Here is a 26,182-nt window from a genome sequence, read left to right as displayed (position 1 = left end):
AATGACTTAATATTCTGTAATTCAAAATCTATTTATTTTATTTTATTTCAATTTTAATAAATTTACTCTACAAATTTAATAAACTATTATTAATTTTAGAAAGAAAAAATATACAAAACAATAAATAAGAAATTTATTTATAATAATTAATAATAAATTTATACATAATAATTAATAATAAAAAATAATTGATTTTAAATGTTAAAATAATCTCAGGCAATTTTTTCATCAAAGCATATTTTCGAAAATGCAAATCTTCAAAACTTTTTGCTTTAATTTAGAAATCTATCTATCGCGAAATATCTTCTTGTACATAATATTTCATACAATTTTTTTACGGAATAAATAAAACATTTTTATATTTCAAAGCATATTTTTACAACAAAATATCAAATATTTAAATATTATCTATATTATATCTATGAATATTATTATCTATATGAACAGAAAATTAAAAATTATTTATTATCATATGATATTATTATGATATGATATTATCATATCATATTATTATCATATGATAATATGATATTTTTATGTACTATCATTATTGAAATAAGAATTATTATAATAATTAATAGAATATGTTTATTACAACGAAGTCAAAGAATATTTGATTTTTTTATTAAANTCATATGATATTATCATATTATTATTATATGATAATATGATATTTTTATGTACTATCATTATTGAAATAAGAATTATTATAATAATTAATAGAATATGTTTATTACGAAGTCAAAGAATATTTGATTTTTTTATTAAAAGAAATTTAATTGAAAATATATTTCAATATTTCTCATTTACAATTATATAAATCATTCAAACTAATAATTACAGATATAAAAATATATAGTGAAATTAATAATAATTATTAAAATAATCTTAAAAACGCTATACAAGAAGATCTATCCTGATCTAATAAATAAAACACGAGAAATAAAAATGTTATTATGGATATAATAAATAATCCGCGGTCACTGTACTCATTTAAAAATTTATGTATATACAACCAGTCAGTCACTTGTGTCGATTCAGATTTTTTATTCTATATGATTGAGTGATCAAAAAAACATAAATGTATATGACACACTAGTAGCTGCAAAGAATCTGGCATTGCCATCAATGCTGCCATAACCTATGAGACATTGAAATATCATCAAATATGAGGAAATGAAAACTATAACAAAATATTATAATTTGAACGCAGCATTGATTATTTGAAAAAATTGAAATAAATAAAATATTAGAGTAAATAAATTGAAATAAAAAAAAAGAAATATAAAAGTAAAACTTCTCTTGAGAAGCACTAATTCTTCTTTGTATTGAAAACAAATATTTATAAAAAAAAAAAATAAGCACTGATTCTAATTTTCCGATTATAATAAATAAGATTAATTGGAAATTATTATCTTTAAAATATGAAAAAATATTTAAAAAATATATAAAAAAATATTATGCATTAAACACTGACTCTATAAATCACATTACACGCGGTCATAAAAATTTTTTGGAAATAAAGCTATATTACTAATGGAGAATCTATAAAAAAAATAAATAAAATATTTTTTTCATATTTTTCGTCCTTTTTTTATCAAATATTTATTTGATAAAATATATATATTTTTTTTTTAAGTTATAAATTTTACTAATTATTCAGAAAAATTCATTATCCATCAATTTTTATGAATAAAAAAAAATTTTATATGTAAGAAGAGAAATATATATTATATATATTATATATAATATATATAATATTAATAATATATTATAATATATTATATTATAATATATATTACAAATTATTTAAATAGAAGTATTAATATTTGTAGAGAATATTCATTATAAAAATATATATATTTTGATATATTAGAGTAAATATGAAATAAGAATAAAATAAATATATATAATACACAAATGAAACTTCAAACTTCTCTTTGAAAAAATACAATAACGTTCATATAGGAATTTTTCCCGTCTTTGAAACTGGATCAGTAATCAATTCTATAGAAAAAAAAAAAAATAAATAAATAAAAATCTTCAAATAAATACATAAAATGTATAAAATTTATGTATAAAATGTATAAAATTAAAATGTATAAAATCAACGATTAAAATAAAAAAATAATCAAATATAAATTATTTTATTTAAAAATCATAACATGATTTAGGAATCATCAAATAGAAAAGTTAAAAAAAAAGATAAATAATTAGTTCGAAAGATTGCCAATTATAAATATAAATGTATATGAACAATAATGAACAGATGATAAATAACATATAGTCATGCAAGAAAAAAATATTCAATATATATTACAATATATATTATTGTTATAAAACAATCACACACATCAAGCAAGAATAAAATTTCTAATTACGAATATTGATAAGTATAAAATACAATAAAGTATCACGTCACAATTTTAATTATTGAATTTATCGAATCATAAATTAGAAAGGAGAGATGTGCAGTAATTTGACAAAAAGAGTCGAAACATATTGAAACATGTCGAATGTGATGTGAATTCTCAATTTCTTGGAAAGACTAGATTATAAAAAAAATTATTTAAATATATATATTTAAACACATAATATATATTACTAATATAATTCATAAAATTGACTTTGTATGTTCTGTTTCAGTACGAATAAAAAAAGATATAGAAACTTATAGAACTTATTTTAAATAAATTTATTTTTGTTAAAAGAAATACAATATTAATAGCATTAGTTACTCATTAGAATAGTGGCATGTATATACTATATCTTTTTTTCTTCTAGCTATCCCGATAGTCGAATCATTTGAAAATGAAAATAAAAACCAATAAAACAAAGATATAAAAAATTTTATAAAAATAAAACAACGAAATCAAATCTCAACTCAATGAAGTACGAAATATCCTATAATCTCAATAGTTAAAATATACAATCGATGAAAAATTCACAAAGAAATGCAAAACATAACATAATTAATTTCGTTAATAATTATAATAATTAGTGAATTATTAAATAAATGAAATTGATAATTTAATAATAATAAATTTTATAATAAAATATGAATAGAATTATACATATTATTGAATCACTGAGATTGATTACAACCATACGTCTTATCACGATGACTTTCCACAGGAGACTAACGTCGCCCGCCAAAATTCGTCCTCTGATTGGTTAACATCCTAAACAAATTCGATAATCGTGTCATAAATTAAAAATATTCCATTATATGTTTTAATTATACTAATTAACAATATATTAAGAGCAAATTATTATTATATTTCTATATAATTAATTTTTAATTTATTAATTATTTATTTGATTTTTATATTTATACATTTTTTTATTAATTCATTTATTTATTGATCAACTTATCGATTGATTTATTTATATATTTTTTTATACACTTTCTTATTTTATACATCAATTTATTTATTTATTTATTTAAACTTCGTTTATTTATTGATTTATATTTTTTATCCATATAATTATTTATTCATTTGTTTAATGATTTATTTATAAACTTTTTTGTAGACTTTTTTATCTTATTCATTTATATTATTATATTTATATTCATTTATATTATTATATTAATTTATATATTTTTTTATTTCCTTCCTCATTTATTTTTTTATATATTTATTCATTATATATCATATATTATATTATTTATTCATTTATTTATCTACTAATTTATCTATAGATTGTTACAAACTTCATTCTTTTGCTCATGTATGAATCTATTTATTTATTTTTTTTTTTTATTAATTTATAAACATTACTTATTGTAAACTTCATTTTTTTTGCTCACTTGTATATGAATCTTTTTATTTATCTATTTATTTGCTTCTTTATTTTTTAAATGTTTTAATTATAAATATTATTTTAATTTCTTTTAATTTCTTTTTTATGCATGAATTTATTTATTTATTCATACGTCTAATAGTTTATTTAGGTTATTAGGTCTAATAAGTTATTTGTTAACTTTATTGTATTTGTTAACTTTTTTAAAATAAAATAAACAAAATTAAAATATTATTCATACAAATTTCTTTGTTTTATTCATTTATGTATGGATTAATTTATTTACTTTTCTATTTTCTTTTTCACATTTTCATTTATTTATGTATTTATTCATTTATTTTCTTAATGATTTACTTATAAATATTGTTACAAACTTCCTTGTTTTCAAAATAATATATTATATATAAATCAATTTATTTATTTACATAGTAAAACATTTTTTATAAATTTATTTATTTATTCATTTATATAAAACATAAAATAATAAATGAAGTAAATCACTAGATAAATAAATGAATATATTAATAAGTAAATAATTAAAAGAGACAATAAAGAAGCAAATTGATACATAAATGAGCAAAATAAAGAAATTTGCAAGAATATCTATGAGTAAATTAATAAGTAAATAATTGTATAAATAAATAAATAAATAAATAAATTGATGCATATATGAATACAAAATAAAGAAATTTACAATATCTATAAATAAATCAAAAAATAATAATTGTATAAATAATAAATAATAAATAAATAAATTGATGCATAGATAAATGTGCAAAACAAATAAGTTTACAACAATGATTATAAATAAATCATTTAAAAAATGAATAAATAAATAGATTTATACATAAATAAGCAAAAAAATAAAATTTACAACATAAAATATTATATTATTATAACATAAAATATACATGTTCATAAATAAATTAATAAAAAAAACGAATAAATAAATATATTTATATATGTGAGCAATAAAATGAAGTTTATAACAATGTGTATAAATACATTAGTAAATAAATGAATGAATAAATAATATAATACGTAATATATAATGAATAAATATATAAATAATTAAATGAAGGAGAAAATAAAAAAATAAATAAAGTAATATATATTATATATATATATATATATATAGAATAAGAAAGTATACAAATAAATCAATCGATAAATTGATAATCGATAAATAAATCAATAAATAAATGAATTAATAAAAGAATGTACAAATATAAAAATCAAATAAATAATTAATAAATTAAAAATTAATTATATATAATATATATTAATAATTATATATATATATATATATAATTATATATATAGAAATATATTAATAATTTGCTTTTATTATATTATTATATTTTGCTTTTATTATTTTATTATATTATTAATTATTGTAATTAAAACATATTATGCAATATTTTTAATTTACGACGCGATTTCGATTATCGAATTTACTTAGGACGCAGAGGACGAATTTTGGCGGGCGACGTTAGTCTCCTGTGGAAAGTCATCGTGATAAGACGTATGGTTGTAATTAATCTTAGTGATTCAATTATATATATAATTCTATTCATATTTTATTATAAAATTTATTATTATTAAATTATCAATTTCATTTATTTAATAATTCACTAATTATTATAATTATTAACGAAATTAATTATGTTATGTTTTGCATTTCTTTGTGAATTTTTCATCGATTGTATATTTTAACTATTAAGATTATAGGATATTTCGTACTTCATTGAGTTGAAATTTGATTTCGTTGCTTTATTTTTATAAAATTTTTTATATCTTTGTTTTATTGGTTTTGATTTTCATTTTCAAATTATGATTTGACTATTCGGGATAGCTAGAAGAAAAAGATATAGTATATACATATATATGCCACGATTCTAATGAGTAACTAATGCTATTAATATTGTATTTCTTTTAACAAAAATAAATTTGTTTAAAATAAGTTCTATAAGTTTCTATATCTTTTTTTATTATAATTAACAATCTTTTGACAATTGAATTATACAATTGAATTATGTTTTTTTTTATTCATTTGACAGTTATGATTTCAACTAACTTATATAATAACTTATATAATAACTTTCTATTATAAAATAGAATTTATGTTTGCTGTTTTATTTTAATTTAACCGATTAATTACATATTTTATGTGTTTACTTAAAGATTATTATTTTTTTTTTATAAAGATTATTATTTAATGATACAATTTCCAAAGCCAGAAATGTTTCAAAAGTTATATGTATCGAATCATCGTATATAAAAGAAATTTAATGTTTTTCTTATTTATTGTATGTATTTATTCTATTTTTATTCAATCATTTTTATATAATTTTACTTTTTACTTTTTATTTCAAAATATATTTATATTTCTATAATAACCATTGATCATAAATTTTAATACTTATGTTTGAATAATAATTTAAAATGTATATAATTTTTTATCTATAAAAAATTAATAATCAATTCATACCTTCAAAAATATCTTAGAACACTTTTAAATATTATTACTATCTATTTTTCGCTTCATTTAACGCAAATTTAATTATAATTTAATAAATAAACCTCAATTAATATTTTTGTGCATTAACTTTTATTTGTTTTAGTTTTTAGAATTGACATTCTAAAAAGTAACTTTTAGAATTGACTTTCATCAAGTGTTTAAAAAATATTATATACATATATTTTTTTTAAGAATAAAATGAATATAGATTCTGTTAGCCATAATAAATCATAAAGAATGTACAAAATTTTGTTTCTCTCAGGATCAATATTTCAGAATTTGTGATACGAATAAAATATTTCATAAAATATCTTCATTGTGTGATTCTGCTGCTTCTCAATATTCTTCAGATATTCTTCATTTTATAGGTAAAATCATGTTTATTAGTATCGATAATAACATAAATATATTCCTTTAGAACTTTCCTTTTTTTAGTTTCTGATGAATATCAAAATATCATTAATATAAAATATAAATAAATAATATTTAATATAATAATTAATAATATATAATGTAATATAAAATATTTAAATTTTATAATTATTAATATTTTATATTTTAATCAATCACAATTATTTATATTAGAAAAATTTAATCTGTTTGTTTTTTATTTTAATTTTTTTTTATTTTTAATATATATTTATTTTTAAAATGTATGAATAATAAACTAAAAATAATTACATATACGATAATTTTTTTCAGCAGAATAATTTTAAAAAAATAAAATCAATGTTCAAAATTTTAATATTTTTTCGTTTTTTTAGATAAAATTTTATAAAGATAAGAGATAAAGCAAAATTTTAAACTATAAAATGTTTAATCTAATAAAAAACTCTATTCTCTCTCTCTACTCTTCTCTCCAACTTTATTCTATTGTGAAAAATATGTCAGATTCAGATGAAATTGTTTATTGCTTTAAAATTAAAAAATACTAAATTTTTAGAAATTGAATTCCTATTCCATATAATCTTTCAATAGCTTATATATTATATATAAACTTCATTTTTTTTAGAATTTTTAGAAAAAATAATTTCTTTTCTATAATATATATACGATATGATTTTTTATAATATATAAAATATATATTTGAATATTTCTGTGATTGACTTTATATTTTTTATATATTAATTTATTAATGTATTAATAAAATTTATAATTGATTAAATTTATTAACTTTTTAATCTAAAATTATCATTTTTATTAATATATTATTAATATTTTATTAATCTAATTTAATTATTTACAAGAAAATATCATTTATGAAATTTATTAATTTTAAAAGTAATTTGTTATTATTAAATATATTCTTGATTTCACATTCTTTAATTATAACTATCAAATTTTTTAAATAAAATATAATTGTGTATTTTTTTTAAAGCTATTTTACTATATTAATTCTATTTTACTATATTTTTATAATTAAATATAATTAAATTTTAAATTTGGTAAATGAGTTTTGTATCAACTTCTATAATAGTTCATTATACATATATCTATTAATTTTTTCATTCTACACTTATTTCTATACTTTTCTATACTTGGTTAACAAAATCCTTTTGATATTTTTCGCACGTTCTAGTTAACCATTCCTTTACAATACTAGCAATTACTTGAATCTTTATAAGTTTTACTCTACATAAAATTATTTGAAATTTTAAAATATGAAAGTCATTTTAAATAGTGATTATGCAGTATAATCATATATATATTTATTTTATAGTTTATATTTTAACTTTTTCTTACAGACTATAAAAAAATATATATGTATATAATACTTATATATGTATACTTACTACTTTTTATATAAAAAATTTTAGCTTTATTTGAGTATTTATAATAGATATATTTAGTACTTTATAACATAAATATGTTATGATTTTTTTTTTTAGATTAGATTTAGATTTTAAAAAAATTCGATATGAGTAAATTATTTAATTATTTTTACCAAAAAAATCATTTTTCATTTGTACTTTACAATTTAAACATAGAATAAGATAATATAATTTCTTATAAATTCTCTTAATTTTAAAGAATAATATTTGAGTCATTTTATATCAAATTAATCACTTCTTAATTTCAATGTTAGGGATTTTTTTAGATTCAGATATATAATTATATTATATATATTAATTATAATTATATTAATATAATTATATTAATTATTTATTTAAAAAAGATGTAATTATTTATTTAACAAATAGTAAAATTTCATTTCTATGAGTTTGTCAAGAGATTCACATTCATATAATTAGATTGTTTATATAATAACATCGATTTAAACATCACATCGATTTCTTAAATTTATTTTCTCTTATATATTATAGATTTTTTTTAAATCATAATTAAAATTGAATTAAAATGATTTGAATTCAAATTTGATAATATATACCAATTTTAACAAAAAATTCAATTTTAACAATTCAATTAAAACAATTTTTAAATTATTTTAAATATATTAATTATAAATTATATAAATATAATTATAATTAAATAACTGATATGATGTTGTATTAAATTTTTTGAAGATTATTTCGGAATAAAAAATTTGCAATTTCATATATTTGTATTTTTATTATTTATTATTTATTATTTTATTATTTATATCTCTCTATATTTTTCGCATTGCCTTCTTTTACTTTAGAAATTATGCATCAATGTGTTTTATCACCCTTAAAAATAATTTTGAAAATAATTTTATGAAATAATTTTTATAATCTTGCATTTTTTAGATTTCATTTATCAACTATTATTATTCATGCTCATTTTTGTGAAATTGATTGTTTGAAAGATGTATATATATTTTTATTTTTTTTTTGTATTAAATATTATGATAAAAATATTGTTAATTTTTAATTAATTGAAATAAAGCAAATATAAGAGTGATATAATTATTCACAATTTAGTAATATTTTTTTATATGTATCATATTTTTTTATATTGTAAGATTAAAAAAATCAATATTTGACAATCTTTATCACGACTATATTGGTTTCAACGAATGTTAATTTAATTTTCTTTATCATGAAAGTACTGAATTTAAAGATATATCAAAAATTAAAATAAAAATAACTTTCAATATAGTATAGGTTAATGTTTTTGCTTAATGTAGTTTATATGAGTAGATAAATTTAAAAATGATTATATAAGCATCATGTTACGGATCAATAATTGAAGAAAGCAATATATATGGTTTACTTCTCAATAGAAATTTCTTTTTAAAGCAATAAAAAAAAATTTATATGGCGATGAATTAAATGTACTAACAAGTAAGATTATATTGAAAAATAATGATATTACAAGAAATTCTAATATTAATATTCTTAATAAATTTCAATAAATTTTACAATTATATTGCGAATAATTGAATCGTATATCGTAATCATATTTTTAAATATTGTCGTATCAATATTTACATGTAATATTGTATATATTGTAAATATTGTATAGATAAATTTAAATTTGTGATAAATTATACATTTTATTATTTTATTATTTTACTTGAATTTAATTGAAAAATAATTGAAGTATTGTTTTATATATTAATAATAATAAAAAAATCTTAAAATATTATTTCATTGATAATAATAATTATCAATATATATCAATATAATAATTATCAATATAATTATGATAATAATAATTATTATAAGATTTTAATTATTATAAGATTTTGATCATATGATATGTACTACATTATAGGTACGTGAAGAAAGAAATATTCATTTATTTATATGTACAATAAATGTAGAATGTAGCATATTGTAAAATAAATATAATTACTTACCTTTTTTCTTCTCTGAAAAAATTTTATTGACTATTATCTGGATTATAGCGATAAATTATACGTGAAATAATATATTTTTAAAAAAAATTACAAATGATAAATAATGATATATATATAATATAATGATATAGTATTTAAAAAATTTGTAACAAATTCTATCAAAGGATATTCGTTCCATCATTGAATTCAATACGAGTACTGTACAAATACGTCATTGCACTAGAAAGGATCTAGTTCGCTGATGCGTGACAGTACGTAAGTTTGTGTAAATCACGATTTCAATGTAAATGTCAGGAATCGTGACTAAAAACGATATGCGATAAAAGATCATTGACGTAATAGACTGCCATTTCAATTAATTAAAAATGGTGAGATATCCAAAAGGAGTTTGGGAAAAACTTGAGATAATGATTTTTATTATACATAAAATTTATAATATTGTATTTCAAGATATTCAATAATAAAAACTTCATAACATAGAATTAAAATTTCTTTTATTTCTGAACTCTTCATATTTAATTTTGATTACTGATGCTTTACACATAATTCGAAATTTTGATAATCAATTTTCAAATCAAAAATATTTTACAGTTAAAATTTAATTTATATTAAGGAGTAGGAAATTATGAATGTTACGTTAATACACGAAATGTATTAAATAAAAAATTATCTAAATAAAATAAAAGAATTTTTATTAATTTTTTAATGTAAATAGCCATAAATGTAATATAATATAATGTAATGTAATAGCCATAATGTTATGATAAAAAAAAAGGATTTATGAAAAATAATAATATTGAAAATCATATAGATCAAAATCAATTTTGAGTTATAATGAATTATTTTCAAGAAAAATATTTCATTATTACATAAATATTTCATAATTTCGTTACTACGTTCATTTATAAATTGTTTTTATAAAAATAAATTGTTGCAGTAAGAGTTGATTATTTCTTCTATTGATATGTTATTTTATGTTGTAAAAGTTGGAAAATATAAAGATATAAGTTTGCTATTTACTTCTAATATTATATTTTAGCATAAATTTATATCTAATTAATCGATGTAATATTATTATAAGTTTTTCAGAGTCATTACTTCATTAGTTCTTTTTTAAGCATGTATGCATCTGAAAATAAAAAAAATATAATTATTATATAAAATATATTAAAAAAAACAATGATTTATTATTATATTATTATAATTACTATAATTATAATAATATAAATATATAATATAATAAATAATATAATAATAATATAATAAATAACATAATAACATTATATTTATAAAGTATTTGTGTTTGTAGCCTTATTCTTTAATCATGTTTTCATTTCATTTTCATAAAATTCTTATATAATTGATTAGTATACAAATATTATAATAAATACAATGATATATTTGATAGAAAATATCAATAAATATTTTCATAACAGTTATACATATCTCGTATTTAAGTAGTTAAATTTTTCAAAAATATTAAGATTTCAATTTTTATAAAATTTATTTTTTTGATGAAATATATTTTAAAAATATGTAAATTATAAATATTTTTTTTATAAATAATTTATAATATTATATAAATAGAAATAATAAAATATTTTAATAATTTTACTATATCTTCTATAGGAATAAATATTACATTAGAAAATAATGTGCAACTGTAGAATATATGTATTTTATATGTATATATTTTAATTTATATTCATAATCAAAAAAAAAAAAAATCATAAATATATATAGATTTACAATTAGTCTCAAAAGTGTCTTGTTTTCTAAATATATAGTTTTTATTATATGATTTTTCATTTTTATTCTATGTTTTTCTCTTAAAAAATTAAATTATAATTGTAGAATAAATTAATATTATAATATTTATTAAATATATAAAAAGTTAATATCAAGTTGCTTTTTTGTTATAATTTTCTATAAATATATAATATAATTGCATATTTTTGAGATCAACTTTAAATATATTATTTTACATCTTTTTTACTATTTGAATATATAAAATTATCATAGTATTAATACAAATTTAATAAATACTTAAATCTATTGCTATGTTAATGATACAAAAAAATAAAAGTTGAATGATTTCAGGAAGCACAATTTGAATGATTAGTTTTGTAAATATATAGAGATTATATGAAAAACAACTTTAATTTTTTAAATAGAATCATATAATTTTATTGCATTTATGAATATATTTTCTTATTTCCTACAAAAAAGTATTTAACTGACTAAAAATATTTATAATAAAAATATTTGATAAAAGTTTGATTTTATGATAAAAAATTGATGAAATTTTTAAGAAAAATTTTAACTATTGAATATATCTTTTTGCATATTTTTCATATGATAAATTTTACAAACTTTAAATAAAAATATCTCTTAAATTAAAGATTTTTCAATATAAATGGCCTAGTAATTTTCTATAGAAAATAATTATAACTATATCTATTAGTGTAATAAAAATTGAATAGTTCATTTCAAAAATTAGTCCTTCATATGACTTCTTTATACTTATCTATAAAAAAAAATCATGCATCTCATTCAAATCATTCAATTTTTATTTCTTTTTGTATCATAAATAGTGACAAATATTCGAATGAAATGATTTTATGTAGGATATTATTTGCACAAATATCGATCTTGGAAAGCAAGAAAATTGTTATCTACCTTTTTTTCATGGTCCTCATCTTTCGAATGTTCTCCAATCGTCTTTTGTTCCTGCTAGCGTTCGCTTTCGCTTCGCTAGCAGCAGCACTTGCCCTAGCAGCCGCACGATTCGTGTTAGCAAGCTCTTGTCTAGCATTCTTCAACTGACTAGATAATTCTTCAACCCGCCTTTTCGCCGCATCTACCAATTCTTCTTTCTCTCGTAAACTTTTTTGCGCTCCGTTCGCAGCAGCCTGCGCGTTTGCTGCATTCGCTTTAGCTGTTTGCATGGCGCGTGTTAATGTTTTCAACTGCATCAGCATCAAGAAAAAAAAATATAAATCGATTTCTTCGATCAAGCTATCCCATTTTTAAAATATTGAAACTATTTCATCGTATCGATAGCAGAATCATATCCAACAATAAAATGAATCATATAGGAAACTGAATGACCTCAGTGAATGGTTGAACGTAAGTATATGCAGATTATATGCATTGCTTAATTCTTTGTACGTCACACAATTTATGAAAATCGATGAAAATGATTTCGTGAAATATAATATTTTAATAATTAAAAAATAAATAAATATAATATTTTATATTATATTTTATATTTAAAAATATTGAGGAAATATTTTGTAAGTATTTTGTAAATTAAATTAAAATAAATTAAAATAATAACAAAAAATATTATTTTATGGGTATATATATATATATATATATATATATATATATATATATATATATACACATATAAAATATATACATATAACATATATATATACATACATATTCATATTGAATTTTCATATATTATATTTATAGATATATTTACGTTTTGTTCAAAATATAGGTAAATATTTCTTATTTTAGAAGAATATTAAAAGAAGATTTTAATTATTGTGAAATAAATAAGTTATTGTTTCTATTCAAAAAAAGTATCAAAGATTTGTATTATATATTTTTAATGATTGTGATAAAGAAAAATAAAGAATATTTTATTTATGAGAAGAGAATCTTTTTGAAAAAGTCTAAATATAAATAAAATTAATATACAATTATATACAATTATATATAATATACAATTCTTTTACTCATAAATACTTTTTTAACTTTAAATTTTTTTAAAATTATAATACAAAAATAATTATATATTATAAATTATAATTATAAATTATAATACTAATGAAAAATTTCATAAGCGAAATTATTTATATTCCAATCTAGTAATACAAATTTTCATTTTTTAAAATTTAAAGATTACCTGATCTTGTGACTGACGTGCTGCTTGTACAGCAGCATTAACATTAGCTTGTTCTTGTTCCATAGATGCGGACTCTTCTTGAACAACTGATTGTGCTTCCCTCACTTCTTCTTGTAATTGATCTACTATTACTTTCTTCCCTGTAAGCACCTCTTCTGCAGCTTTTGCAGCCTGTACTGCTTTTTCAGCAAGTTGTGTTTTCACCTATATTTAAGAAAACTTTTTAATATAGCTAGCAAATATATTATACGTTTAATCATTATTAAATAATAAATTAAAAAATCAAATTACATTTTTATTTTAATTTTCAGAGTGTATAATGTTAGATTTTTAACTAAATTTTGTGAATTGTTACGCAATGATGATAGATTATAGTGAGATATTTTTCATATCGAGTTTTTTTGTTTTAAAAGCCATTTTTTTAATCAAAATATATCAATGAATTCATTGATTGTAAAATACATTGGCAGAGAACATTATATGTGATGTCAAGATGATCGAAAATGTCATTTTGTAGCATGTTCCTAAAATTGTGACAATGAAATAAATTAAAAAAAAAATCATTTTTAATAAATCTTATTGTTCAAATATTATATATTTCAACTATTTTTAATATTTTCCAATCTTTTTGAAGATAACTTTCCTTTATAATAATAAAATAATCTTTCTCTTTTATAATTATATAAAAATATATTTCTGAATAAAATTGAAAAGAAATATTAAAAAATTTATTATAACAAATATAAAATATTTAATATATATAATACAATATATATACAATAAATTTTCAATATTTTCTTCATTATTTGTTCAAATCATAAATTATTTCTATTTATTATATTTCGATTTATTATTTGCATTGAAACAAAAATAATGAAAATTTTCATTATAAAATTTTCTATATAATATATAAAAATAAAAATATTTACACATATATATATTTCTACATATATAAAAGTAAAAATAATTGTGTGATTTTCTTAAAAATTGATAATTTAATTTAAATATTACAATATAATATGAAAGATTAATACAACGAAAATGAGAAAGTGATTATTATTTTTTCTTGTAACAAAAAATTCTTATAAATGAATCTAATTTTCTGCTGGAATGAATCATTCAAATTAATGATATTATCTCAATTAGAAGGAGAATAATTGCACAGACATTATTTTAATGAATATTTTAAGGTAAAAGATCCGCAAAACTCAGTCAATGACCTAATATTTGCTTAGTGAAATGTTACACGCTACAAAACAATTATTTTCACATACTATGTGGGAATTAAAGTTTAGTAATTTTGCAAAGAACGCAAGTTGTCTTATGTACGTTTTCGCAATAATGAATGATGCGAATGTTCATAAAATATACGCATCAGTTCTGCACGTGAGAAACAAATCTGACGTAATCGAGTTCATTACACAGAATTTGATTAAAATTTAATGTAATATAATTCTTTCATTATTCATAATTTAAATAAAATTGTTTTAAAAAATATGAAAAATGAATAAATAATATTAGTTTCCTGATTTAAGATAATTTTTGCTATAACAAACATTTGGATTGGAGGAATGATAAGTTATGTTTCAAAAAAAAGACATAAATTATTTAATTATATTTTTATAATCAAAATAAACGCATATATTAAAAAAAATAAGTACTTGACGTGCGGCTTGCTGACCAGCAATATTCTGTGCATCTGAAGCAGCTTTAGCTTCCTGTGCAGCTTTCTGCGCGATGTTACTACTTTTTTCTGTAGTTTTTTTTGAATTATTTGGACTAACTGGATTGCTGTTACAAGTTCCTCCTTCGGCGTAACGTATTTCTCTTTGATTCTAATAGAAAGATTTTAATGATCATTATAAATATGTTATAAAAGATATATTATTTGGTTACATAAATTTATAATAATTTCTTGGAAATGTTTCTAATTTTTGAAAGAGATTTCCATTATTATATTTAGATATCTATTTCATATTTCATATTTTAGCTTTATTCGAAACGGAATATATTAACTCAAAAATATTATTATATAAATATTTCTCTAGGAAAATGATAAATTTGCATAGTTATTTGTATGTTACCTTGTAATAAATAAACTGAATTCATAAGTGTATGACACGAATTCAAGTTTTCTCATTGAAGGTTACTAAATGATTCTTTATTAGAATGCAAGAACATGAAAGAATTAATAATTGCATAAATACGTAATAAGGAATAAGATTAGACTTACTAAGGTAACTGGAATCTTATGAACCCTTCCACAATCTAAATATTCGAAAGTCAGCAGTACTAAAATATATTTATTTGGTTAGAAAATGAAGAATTAGCGTTAGGTTTAGTCAAAAGTACTCACCGATATAAAGAATGTAAAAGATGTACATTCTGAAAGAAACGAATTTAGGTGAATGCCGGATTGTAGTTCATATAAATCATCATATATCGGAATATTAAATTATTTCTAATTAGTATGACGTATGTGAAAGCACGTTGACGAGAGAAACGAATGAAACGCGGTTGTATCGAATTTTACATGTCGAAGAAGGGTGGATATGCAATGCAGCGAACGATACCTATTATCTATTTATTTATTTAACTTTTTATATTTGTGTACATATATATATATATTGAGATAAGAGAATTTTAATTTCTTTTTTGGATATTATAAACCAAATCGTATATTAAAATTAAAATTAAATATATAAATAAAATTTAATTTTTTATATAATTACATTTATAGATATGTTTTTAAAATTTTAAGATTATGATTTTATGTTTTTAAAATTTTGAATTTTTATTGTAAAAAAAGATAATTAATTTGATTAGATTTTAATTATAACAATATTATATATATAATATTTCGTTCCTTAAAGTTCTCTTATAAAATAATTTATATTAATTAATCATATAAATGATTCAATGAGTTATTAATTCTTTTAATAAGTTTTTAATTCTTCTTTTACAATTTTAAATATATATATAGAATAATGATCAAATAATTTATAATTTTTAAAACTTTATTTGTTATTAATACAATTGTTATGAATATTGTAACGCAATAGTATTTTTTTATATAATAGATAACTTGTAATTTATATGATTTTTAATATTTTAACGATGATATATATAATTATGGATTAATATTTAAAATCCTGTGATAATTAAAAAAAATATATAAATATATTTATTTATTCTATATTAAATTAATTTGAAAATATTTATTTATAATTATAGATTATAAATTATTATAAATTTGAATTTCTTCGTTTGTTTCAAGAAATGGCATTATATACCATTATTCTCAACATCCTGAACCCCTTCCGTAACCATCGTATTACCATTAGCTCTGAGTACAGACCTATAAGAGGTACGATAACCAGGTAAGTGGTATCAGTTCTTAGTTGTTTCCTCGTCCAGAAACAGCACTCATTCTTTATACATTTGACCAGTATTAAACTTTGTGAGTATTGAAAGTTATTATTAACAATATATTATTTATTTATATTTTCCATTTTTTTAAATTAGGTAACAATATATTTAATTATAAAATATTACATTATTTTTTATATATTTTTCAAGAAATTTATAATAATTTTGTTTTTCAATATAATAAAAATCTTTTAAAAAATTAATTAATTACAATATATACAATATAAGATCATAATCTATAAAAATTATAATTTTAGAAATACTTATAATATTCAGATTTAATTAATGATTCAAGAAATATAAAAGTGAATTAATTCGTTAATTAATTTAATTATTTATTCTATGTTTTAAAATAATTATTTTAATATATATGATGTTTAAAATAGTATTTTAATTTAATAAAATTTCAATAAAATAAAGAAATAATATGTAGAATTTTATATTTAGAAAATATTTTAATTAAATATGTAAAATAAATTAATAATGTTGAATGATACAGAAAATAAATTAGTTTTTAAAAAAGAATTAAAAATTTCTTATAATTTCATATTAATTATTGAATTTATATAAAAAATTTATATAAAACTATAAAATATTTGATAGTTTTCATTAAATAAATCTTTTATATATCTTTCATATAAAAAAAATATAAATTTTCTATTTATAACTGTACTTCTAAATTAACTTTAACAATTTTTAAAAGTTATTAGTTATAGTATCTATATATAATCATTTTTTTTTTTTTTACATAAATGCAGTTACAATTTAATATGTATAAAAATATATAATACATACTATAATAAATATATATATGATACATAAAAATATATATATTATATATAAAACTGCAATCTATAAAAAGTGAAAAATTAAAAAAGAATTCATTTGCATCGATATAGATAAAAATAAAATAAAAAATCAGTTAAAACTTTAGATTAAAAAATACATGTACTTTCACTTATTCAAATCGTAGAATTTTATGTAGTCACTATATTATGCTCATTTGCTGCGTTTATTCATTTGCTGTAATAACAACATAAAAATTATAAATTGTAAAGAAAACGAATTTAATTTCTATTTATTATAAAAACACATTAAAATATCAAATTAGAAGCTTTGAAATATTATATTAAAATTATTCGTGGAACTTAATAAAAAACGCAAATAAAGTTTTCTATAACAATAATTAATTGTCGAAATTTTGGATATAAGCTGTGTTTTCTTAACAACAAAAATTTCAAATTTTGAATTATGAGAATTAGATATGTCGAATAATATTGTTTATCTTCTATATCAAAATTTTTTATTATTTAATTATTATTTAAATTTTATATTGTATTCATATTTTATATTTAATTATTTATAAATATTATTATTTATAAAAACAATTTTAAAATGATTTTTCTAAATGATTTTGACAATATAATTCTTTAATTTTTTATTTTTGTCACAAATAAATATTTATACAATAAATCTAAATAAATATTACAAAATATTTCTTTTATAATAGTAATTTATTCAAATATCTTTAAATTATTTATGTATAATCATAAATAAAATTTTTAAAAACTTATTTGTCCAAAATAATGATGTGAGAAATTAATTATCTTACTACATAATGAAAATAAACGAGTTGTATTCCATAAAATTTTATATAAAATTTAAATTTAAAGATATTAACATTGATTAATTGATATGATTTATATTTTAAACATTTAATAATGATAATAATTCTTTGATACAATTTCATAATTTTGCTACATTCTTGAAGAATTATTCTTCACGGTCATGCTTCGAATGCTAAGTGAAAGAACTCAATTATGCTTTCAGAGATGTCTATAAATCTATAATAATCTAATATTCAATTACATCTTGATTTTATATACTTTTTATCCCTTTTTGTTGATATGATTTTTATTAATAGTACAATATTTAATAATTTCTTTTTTATTATAAGAAATAAAATAATTATAAGAAATAAAAAATAAAATAAAAAATGAAAAAAATAAAAAAAATGATTAATCTCACAATATTTACATATACATGTATATATATGTACATCTATTCATTATATCTAATTGTAAATTTTAAAGTTTAATTAATTAATTTTAAAGTTCATGATTTAATTTCATAATTTATGCATTGATAATAAATTATTTCAATTTTTTTATATTAAATTATTTCAAATTTATTTGAAAACAATTCTCACGGCACAAATTTTATTTCTTGCTTTCTTTTATAATTATCATCATATTAAATATATAATTACACATTGATATAATTTAAAGAATTAAAAATTTATATTTTTTTTATCTTTTAATATCTGATATATATTTTTCTAATTTACATTTTCTTATATATATATTTTATTTATTTCATTTATATATTTCTTTTTTTTGGAATTAATGCATATGATTATATACGTGCTTAAGATTACATACAAATAAAGATTGTTTATCTATTGATTTAATTATTACATACATTACATACATGTGTGTATTACATATGTGTGCATTGCTTTTTAGAGCGCAACGGAACTGGACATTTGATTTTGAACCGCAATGAATTGCAACAGAGTTGCAACCGGAAAACTAGAATATATGTCATGAATGATCCATATCAATTCTGAATTTCGTAAAAGATCATGATTAATGCATTTGTGTTTCTTAAATCAATTCTCCGAAAAAAAAATCAGTTCTCTTTTTTTCCTCTATAAACATATTCTTGAATTAAAAATTTTGTTTCGATATAATTGATGTATTTTATTCAGAAATAGATCTAGTCTCAAATATTGAAATTTCAAGAAATTTCTCAAATATTATATTTGAATTTAAAAAATTCTATCAAGATTTATTAAAATTTTTATTTCTTGACAAGTTTTTGAAAAAAAGAAAAAAAATATGTATTTTAAAGAATTTCGAAATCCGACAAAATTTCAAATTTAAATTTTATGAATTTAAAAATCTGGTTTCAATTATCTCTAATTTCATTATGATATAACAATATTTTATTTCAACAAATATTATTTTAATTTTATAATCGAAATATTTAAGTATATAATTATATTAAGTAATATTAATTATATAAATATTAAGTATATAATTATATATAAGTATATAAGTATATAATTAAGTATATAATATTAAGTATATATATTATTTTAATATTTTAACTATGGAATATTTGTTAATAAAAATATTTGTAAAATTTTAGATATTGAAAGTCAATTTACAATATTCTTGGAAAACGATCTAGTAAGAGAACACTATAATATACACTATCAATGCGGTAAAGGCGGATTTTATTGTAACCTTACCAATCTTCCATGACTAATACACAGTAAAATGTGAAAGGCAGGGAGTGTCCAAAAAAAAGATATCCATACTTACATACATATATACGGAAATGTAACAGTTTTAAAATTAAAACAAATGAACTAGTTCAAATTTCTCAAATCAGTATAGAAATTCGTGACGTAATGTCATAATTTCTTTTTTTTTTTTTTAATTATTTATTATATTCATATCTCGTTTCTAATTATTAATTCTAATCGTTGATAGAATTGTAATAGATCTTTCATGAATGATTTTTATTACATCCATTTTCTGTCATATTGTATTGTTCAATACTATATATTTTCTTAATATTTTAAATTTATAATATGATTTATAATATATAAAACAATTAAAATTATCAAATAATCAAAAGAGATAAAATATAAATTATATTTTTTTATTTTTACATAATAAGAAGATGAATATCATATAATCAAATAATAAATGTAAAAAGAAAGAAAAATGAAAAAAATATCATGAATAATATGATAATAATAAAGTTATAAAAATTATTTGCATATATAAACACAGAAATAACTATAAAAAATAAGTATAAAAAAATTTAATTGATTAAATTTAATTATTTTACAAGTGCATATTTGATGAATTTTCATAATCGATTTTTTTAAAAACAAATCTTTAATAATAATTGTCGTTCTATATTTTCGATTTACTTTTATATACAAAGACGTATTTTTATATACATCTTCTAGAGCTTGTATTTTAAATTTTCATTATACATTGTATATAGTAGAAAACAATAGAAATAAGATATTTATTGATAAATTCTGTTATATTGTATTATAAATTTTATTATATTATATAATGTTAAATTTTGTTACTTTGTTAAAAATAATTTCAGTTCAATATATATATATATATAATAGTTTCAATTCTGTATTTCACATTAAATTTTTATAATTATTATAAAATAATTAAATATTAAATAATCGAAAAAGTTTTATGGCGAAAAAGGAAAACAAGAAATATAAAAAATAAACTTTTATTAAAATAACTATTCTTAATGTGTTTAACAGAGAAAGAGTTGTTAAAATAGATTTGATGAAGTTAATAATTTTGAAAATAAAAAAATCATCTTTACCATCTTCTATTTTTAGTTTTAAAGATGGTCATTTGAGTTTAACAAGTACTTATGAATAGAAGATATTAAAATATTTATAAGACATTTTTGATATATCAATTTCTTTTCGAGAGGATAAATAAATACAAAAGTTGATATATAAAATTGTCAGTTGAGATTTATTTATTAAGTTATTAAGTAAATTAATAAAATTCGTATTAAATAAAACGAAACAAAAATAAAATATGGCCGTTTTATTTTTGTCATACTACTTTATCATTTTCTTTTATCTTTATCATCTTATTTTATCTAATGCAAATTCTAATTTTATAAAAAAAGTTTCAATTGATATTTTTAAATGCCAATTTTTCTATTTATTTTGATCTGAATAGATCTTCTAAAAATATTTTACAAAAAATATTCTATTCTATTAACTCTTATATAATAATCCTCAGAACAATGAAAATTGAACAAAAAGTTTTCAGTCATAAATTTTGTTTTTTTAAAAACATTTCATAAATTTACTATAGTTGGATAATAATATAATTGAACAATTTTTTAACTATGCACAAAAATTATTATGCAATTCACTATTGATCCATTTTAAGTCTCAATTATTTGTAATTGCTTGTAGTATTATTAAAGGAACAGAATTTATGTGCATTTATATACAAGTTGAATGTTATTATGTATATTTTATGAATGATTTTATATTTTATTATATATATATTTTTTTATCATAAAAGGAACAATATATAATATATAAAAAATATAATATAAAAAAAATCTATTAAAATAAATAAATATTCTGAATTACTAAAATTTGATGCTTTTTTTTAGATTTTTTTAATTAAATATTAGTTTTTATTTAATTAAACATTATTCTATAAATAAAAAAATATTTGAAGAATAATTATTTTTCAAAAACATAATGAAAAAATAATTTAAAAAAGAGATGTATTATAAGTAAAAATTGAAATTCATTCATTTCAAATGATAATATAATACAAAATGAATACATGGAATATCAAAAATTATTATTTTTTAGATGAAGATTAACATTAATATTGTATACAAATAATTAAAAATATTTACTAACAATTAGATTGCAATAAATTAAAATAATATATAATAATGCATTCATTTAGAGGAATCTGTTTCTAATTATATTAACTATATTATTATAAAAGTCACTTATAAAATAAAATTTAACATAATGAAACTACACAGAATAATTTTTTATGATTTATTGAAAGATATTACAAAATAATGAATTCAAAATTGATCATATATATATATATTACTTTACATTGATATTTAGTTGATTCAATTCTTAAGGCCTTATTTTATTCTATGCACTAGTTTTTCAGTTATTTTCGATTTAATAAATACTAATAAATTTCTATATTTTAATGCATCATTCGAACAGTTGAAATTTTTTTATTTCTTATAGCTTTCTATAGAATGTAGAATGCTATTCAGTCTGTCCTTTTATGGGCATAAGTGTCCCGTTTTTTATATACAATGCTGAAGGCAAAGCCACACAGGTGAAACTAGAGAAGTGAAGGCTTTAGATTTTAAATCTACTGTTAGTGATCGGATGGATACTAATATTGATAATAAATAATACATATAATTCGATACAAAAGTATATATTTAATATATGAAATATAGATATGTATCAAAGTTTTTAGTTATCATTTTTTATTTAATATTTTTAAAATAATATTTAATTATTAATATAATGTATTAATATTAATATATGTATTAATATATTATAACAATATAATTATTATTATAATTAATATTAATTATAATTATATGAATTTAAAATGCTGTTTAAAAAAATAAAATTTTAGCATTTAACACTTTATTTCTCAATAATATTATGAGATTGTGATTATATTTTATTATTTTTTTATTTTATATTTTAGTTTTTTTAAAATATATAAAAGTTTAATATTTGAATATTATATATAAAAATGAACGAGAATTCTTGATACTTTGAATACTTGAATAAAATTGAAATTTCAAAATTGAAAGCGATAAATTATTTTTACGTTCATTATCCGAGATTTCCAATAAAAATATTTTCTCAAATAGTCAAATAATATTCAATTGAATAGCAAGTATTGTCTTAATTTTCCAATAATTTTGATATATATCACTGAATAAAATAGATTGAACTTTCTTAATATAAATTTTTGAATTCGTTTTATTGTCTTTTATGTTTACTTATGTATAAACATAAGTAAAACATAGCATTTTATTTAAAAAAAATATCTTAATCATAAAATTTCTTTTTCGCAAATAAAAAGTATTTATATATTTATACTATATTATATTTCCCTTTATACTAAACATTTATATAACTTTTGTCTAAATATTTTTTTTTATACTTTTAATTCTTTCTAAGATAATCTAATGTCTAGATAAAACAAACATATATTTTATTCTATCCATCTAAAAAAAAAAACTTTTTAAAAGTTTTATTTATGTATTACAGATTTTTATTAACATTAATATTTTCTTATTACAGATTAAAAAAAAATATTTTCGAAAAAAAATAATTAAAAGATTAAAAATGAAGCTACTGTTGCTGCTATTAACATATATTTGTCTGGTACAATGTGGTCTAGCGAAGAAGCAAGCTCATGATCAAGAAGCTCAAAGTTATGAATACGAATATGCGCATGAACCAGCACTAGCACTTGTTGATTCCACTGCTTTCGCTAAAACTCCTGTCTTAGCCCCAGCATCAGTTCCACACAGTCACGGGATTTCTCATCCAGGTTTCAGTGTAGGTGGTCCTTTGGCCAACATCGCGAAAGGCGCAGCGGAACAAGCGCATACGCAATTGAGCAATCAACATTCCGCAGCCGGACAAGCTGCATTCGTTGCGAAAAACACATTGGCGCAAGCTGCTGCTCAATCCGCAGCAACTGCGGCTGCAGCACTTGCTGGAAAACAGATCGTAGTGCAGGGATTGGAACAACAATCGAAAGACGCTCATGTAGCGGTAGACAGTGAAAATTTACAATTACAACAAGCTGAACGTGCCGCAAGCGCAGCAAGAACTACCGCTAAACAAGCCATGCATCAATTGCAAGTAGCCACAGCAGCTTTGAATGCGGCCCAAGCCACAGCTGATCGTGCAGCACAAGCTGCCGCTGAAGCTGCAGCCGAATTGGCGGCACAAACTACTATGCTTGGCCAAGCGAAAGCAAGAGCGGAATCGGTAGATGAACAACTTTCTGCTGCGCGTCTCGACTACGAAACTACCCAAGCAGCTGCAGAAAAAGCTGCGAATGCAGCCGCGGCTGCGCAAAATAACGCTGCTGCTGCTGCTGCGCATGTGGCTGATAATGCTGCTGCTTCTGCGCTTTTGACTCACGAACCAACAAAGCCTTCACCACTTCCGAAACTTCCTCCTCAACATGGACATGCACCTGCAGTCGCAGAACCTGCCCTTGATCTACCTGCTCTTCGTCCACATGGTTCTCTTCTCGCGTCAACTGGATTACATCAAACGGATGCTCTTGTATCTACTGGTTATCAAGAAACTATTGCTCTTCCAGCATCTGGACTGCTTCACGAGCCGAACGGTCTTCATCGTTCGGAACTTCTTAGTCTAGCTAATGCTTTACCGACTGATAATTATGGTATTAAAGGTTATCGGTACTAGATTCTTTCAAATTGGACGTTTTAGTGGAATCTAGTGTTATTGTTGTCATCGTTCAAGAATAACGAAATATCATGTCAAATTGTAAAATAAATTGTTGAAGTATCAAACGTGTTCCGTTTAAATTCTCTGAATTTTCTTCCTTTTTATCAAATATATGATTTTCTCTTATTTTGTTCAAGATAAGTATAAGAATATAAATATTATTAAACAATTATTACCTCGCATTAAATGTTTATTTTTTTTAAAAAATAAATTTTTCTTATTTTATTTTCATATAGAAGTATATACATTAAAAATAGAAATTAATATGAAATAAAGTTATATTTGTCATATATATTAAATATTAAGTATCTTATTTTCGTTCTTTTTTATTTTTGTTTGTATTCTAATTTAGTACTAATATAAAATTTAATAAAAATAAATTTAATAAATCTTTAATAAATTATTAGAAAAATTATTAATATTGATGGAAAGTAAACTATGATTTTTTTCTATGTTATCATAAATTTATTTATTTTTTTGTTTTTGTCTACTGAGTAAGTATTTCTTGAAAAAAACTCATTTTTTTTAATTAAACATATTAAACATATAATAAAATTTTGCTAAATTTATTATTATTTA

The 26,182-nt window shown here is 18.7% G+C and overlaps 2 protein-coding genes across 2 annotated transcripts; one reads left to right on the top strand and one right to left on the bottom strand.

Annotated features, from left to right (window-relative positions):
- Nucleotides 1–11,111: 11,111 nt before the first annotated feature.
- On the bottom strand, nt 11,112–16,415 carry LOC122719275 (restin homolog). Its single transcript, XM_043944939.1, has 6 exons — nt 16,388–16,415; nt 16,265–16,323; nt 15,693–15,866; nt 14,032–14,235; nt 12,789–13,078; nt 11,112–11,238 (listed from the first exon to the last, which is right to left on the bottom strand). The coding sequence occupies exons 1-6, from the start codon at nt 16,413–16,415 to the stop codon at nt 11,223–11,225; spliced, it is 771 nt and encodes a 256-aa protein (XP_043800874.1). The 3' UTR covers nt 11,112–11,222.
- A 1,029-nt stretch (nt 16,416–17,444) lies between these two features.
- Nucleotides 17,445–25,662, top strand: LOC122719259 (translation initiation factor IF-2-like). The gene is made up of 2 exons (XM_043944925.1): nt 17,445–17,491; nt 24,416–25,662. The coding sequence occupies exon 2, from the start codon at nt 24,461–24,463 to the stop codon at nt 25,559–25,561; it is 1,101 nt and encodes a 366-aa protein (XP_043800860.1). The 5' UTR covers nt 17,445–17,491; nt 24,416–24,460; the 3' UTR covers nt 25,562–25,662.
- Nucleotides 25,663–26,182: the final 520 nt, after the last annotated feature.

This window comes from Apis laboriosa, unplaced genomic scaffold (genome assembly GCF_014066325.1).
Source record: "Apis laboriosa isolate Shangri-la unplaced genomic scaffold, ASM1406632v1 scaffold71_cov137, whole genome shotgun sequence".
Taxonomy (NCBI): domain Eukaryota; kingdom Metazoa; phylum Arthropoda; class Insecta; order Hymenoptera; family Apidae; genus Apis; species Apis laboriosa.
This window is presented reverse-complemented; position numbering and strand designations above follow the sequence as displayed.